This window comes from Phallusia mammillata, chromosome 3, assembly GCF_965637545.1.
Source record: "Phallusia mammillata chromosome 3, kaPhaMamm4.hap1.1, whole genome shotgun sequence".
Classification (NCBI taxonomy): Eukaryota; Metazoa; Chordata; class Ascidiacea; order Phlebobranchia; family Ascidiidae; genus Phallusia; species Phallusia mammillata.
The window spans coordinates 2,634,968-2,638,110 of NC_137254.1; the positions used below are offsets into that span (position 1 = coordinate 2,634,968).

A 3,143-nucleotide genomic window follows, 5' to 3' on the forward strand; every position below is an offset into this window, starting at 1 on the left:
GTTTCCTTACTGAGCAATTCTTTAGAATTTTCAAAAGCAGCAATTGCCTCAGGTGTCCATTTCAAAGTTTTCCTCTTAGCCTGGTCTTTCTGCAACATGGCATTTAGTAATCGCAAATGTGCAGCACTCTGAGGAATGAATTTGCGATAAAACGTCAGCATGCCTAAGTATCTGCGTAATTCCTTCACTGTGGTAGGCCTTGGAAATTTCCTGATTGCCTCTACCTTATCTTCTAAGGGACGATAACCTTCAGTGGTAACTCTGTGTCCTAAAAATTCTAAAGCAACCTTCCCAAACTCACTTTTCCCTACATTTATCTCCAAGCCGTACTCTGCTAATCTGGCCAAAACTGCCCTGATATGCTCCTTGTGCTCCTCCGGAGAGTTTGAAGCAATTAACAAATCATCAATGTAACAAAACACAAATGGAAGACCTTTCAATACTTTATCCATAAAAGCCTGGAAAGTTTGTGGGCTGTTCGAAAGACCAAAAGGCGTCTTAAGATATTCTATCTGTCGTCCAGGAAAAACCACAGCAGTTTTGGGAACCGAGTCTGGCTCCAAAGGTATTTGAAAGAAGGCGTTTTTAAGGTCAATTTTTGTAAATATTTTTCTTCCATGTAAACTATTGGCAAAATCAGCCAATGTGGCTAAAGGGCGTTGAATTCGCTGTGTTATCGCATTCAGCCAACGATAGTCCCCTACCAATCTAGCTTGGCCGTTTTTCTTGTAAACAATATGTAGTGGACTTGCCCATTGACTTTCAGAATCTCTCACAACACCAAGTCTTTCTAACTCATCAAATTTTTCATTAACTAACTTCAGCATTTCTGGTGACAGACGTCTAGGTTTACAACTTACTGGGTGACCTGTAGTAATTATTCTGTGTCTTATGTTATGCTTAACAGGCTTATCCCAGGACATTGGCTCAAGGACTGAAGGATATTCTAACAATAACCTTTTGAACTCGTTACTTTCGTTCTCACTTACTTTACCTTCTTTATGCGATTTCTCAACTGTTGTTTTCTGATTCACTGGCTTCCTGTCATCCTGAGTAACTTCTGTTAATTGTCTCACATAGCTCTTGCTGTCATATTTACTGCATGATGTCTTTCCACTAGAACTCTTACGTAAGGGACTTTCCCTACAACAGCACGGGTACGATTGGCGAGTTTTTCGCGCGACGCGTTCATGACGTGTGAAACGTGGTGACGTCATTGAATTGCCACGCACACCCCAGACATCAGAACCTCGCATCCCTTGAAAACAAAATGGCGGACTACTAAGGCGCGATCTAGGCACAAGTTGTCTGTTCTGAACATCGACCAACAAAGAATGAGCATACAAGAAATCACTACCCAACAAAGGACAATCTACATCGCACACATAAAAGTTGCATCTAAAAACACGACCTAAACCAACATCGATTTTTAGGCGTTTTAACCCAAAGGAATGAATAAAACTGTTCCCAATACCATGTAAAATTTTATGCCGACGAAAATAACTACCTTTTACAAATCGACGAGGAATTAAACTAACATCAGAACCAGAATCTACCAAAAACGAAAGATTATTGCGCTTATCAAATACAGAAAAGGTACGCTTCTCAAATTTGCCTTTCCTACCCGAATCGAGCGGAAAGGCCGCACTTAGTTTTTTTTATTGCGGAACTGATAATTCAATCGACAAGGTGGAGTACAACGTTTTGCGTTATCCCCATACAGAGTATGGTAATAACAAAGGTTACCAACATCCTTAGACCAATCTTTACCAGAATTCCACGGCCTATAATTCGCATTACCTCGGCCAAAACGACGATCGCGTTGCCAACCCTGGCTCGGACTACTCCAATTATTTCGCGGGCCAGCAGGGCGCGTTTGCGGGCGAAAGTTAGGTGCCCTCGGCCGAAAATTGTCACCACTCGAAACATACCTTGGCGGAGGGGAATAACTCGGCCTCGAAGACAACGCATTCACCTGTTCCACCAATTTGTTCATCCGTCTTTCAATATTGTCGTTTATCAATGTCTGAGAACTAATGACAGGTTGTACGACACCCGGCTTACTTAAATCTGGAACAGCAGCACTAGGTGAAGTTAATGATATCATAGTATCAGCTTTTAATGCTAAACTTTCCAAAGACTCATCGTAATCAGTTGCCAAAATTAAGCGTATATTAGCCGGCAATTTATCAATGAAGAAACGCTTCAACAACCGTTCAGTGGTAGCATCTAAAGGTCCAGAATGGTTTAACAGCGAAATCATTTCATTAAGCAAATCGCTAGGACGTCTACCGTGAAGACTTGTTTCGTTCAACAATTTGTTCAAACGACTAATTTCACTTTGCTCATAATAACGCAACAAGGCACGTTTCAGTGCGCTGTAAGGCCTATCATCATTATCCTGATTTAAAACAGCGCCACCGACTTTAGTTATCTGGTCTTGATTTAGACATGACAACGCATAATGAAACCTTTCAAACTCACTTGTGATATTGCAATTCTCCAAAATTCCCTCGAAACTCTGAAACCACGCTTTTGGCAACTTCGGCCAAAATTCAGGCAAACGCATTTTGGGTACTTGATTAATCAAATCCCTTCTACCTGTTGGGGGACTTAAAGAATAATAGTTAGAATTATTTCTCCGATACATTTTAGGATTAGTTTGGGTAGGTGGTGGTGGTGTATAAATTTCGGATGGAGAACTAACACTAATAAGCTCTGTGTCCGTATTTAGCGTGGCGCCTTCCCGTGACGCAGTTGACGAACTTGGGCCAGGTTTCAAATCGCTTTCAGACATTACAGTATCAGGTGGATAGATCGTATTTTGAGGAGAAAATGTTACTGCTAACCTAGGCGTTGATGATTTAATTTTCTTTCTTCTATTAAACAAAGGCAAAAAGGTATCCATACATTAGATGCTTTGGTTGAATGACAATAACAAAAAAAATGTATATCTATAAATTATATATATGCGTGTGTTAAAACTGAATTAATTTTCCAAAGAAAACATTTACAATTCTAACATAGTTGCAAAGACAAAAATAATTTCCAATGATATTAAATCATAATGTAGAACAAAATAAATAAATCATGCACACTTTACCGACGAAATGTTGATGGGATGGAATCACCAGAAGATGCGG

General features: G+C 40.1%; 1 protein-coding gene across 1 annotated transcript; it reads right to left on the bottom strand.

The window, feature by feature from the left end:
- Positions 1-1,647: 1,647 nt before the first annotated feature.
- Positions 1,648-2,950, bottom strand: LOC145218865 (uncharacterized). Its single transcript, XM_080086260.1, has one exon. The coding sequence runs from the start codon at positions 2,906-2,908 to the stop codon at positions 1,649-1,651; it is 1,260 nt and encodes a 419-aa protein (XP_079942386.1). The 5' UTR covers positions 2,909-2,950; the 3' UTR covers position 1,648.
- Positions 2,951-3,143: the final 193 nt, after the last annotated feature.

Bases quoted from the DNA above. Each gene is read 5' to 3' on its own strand.
- LOC145218865 (XM_080086260.1), bottom strand. From the start codon at position 2,908: ATGGATACCTTTTTGCCTTTGTTTAATAGAAGAAAGAAAATTAAATCA.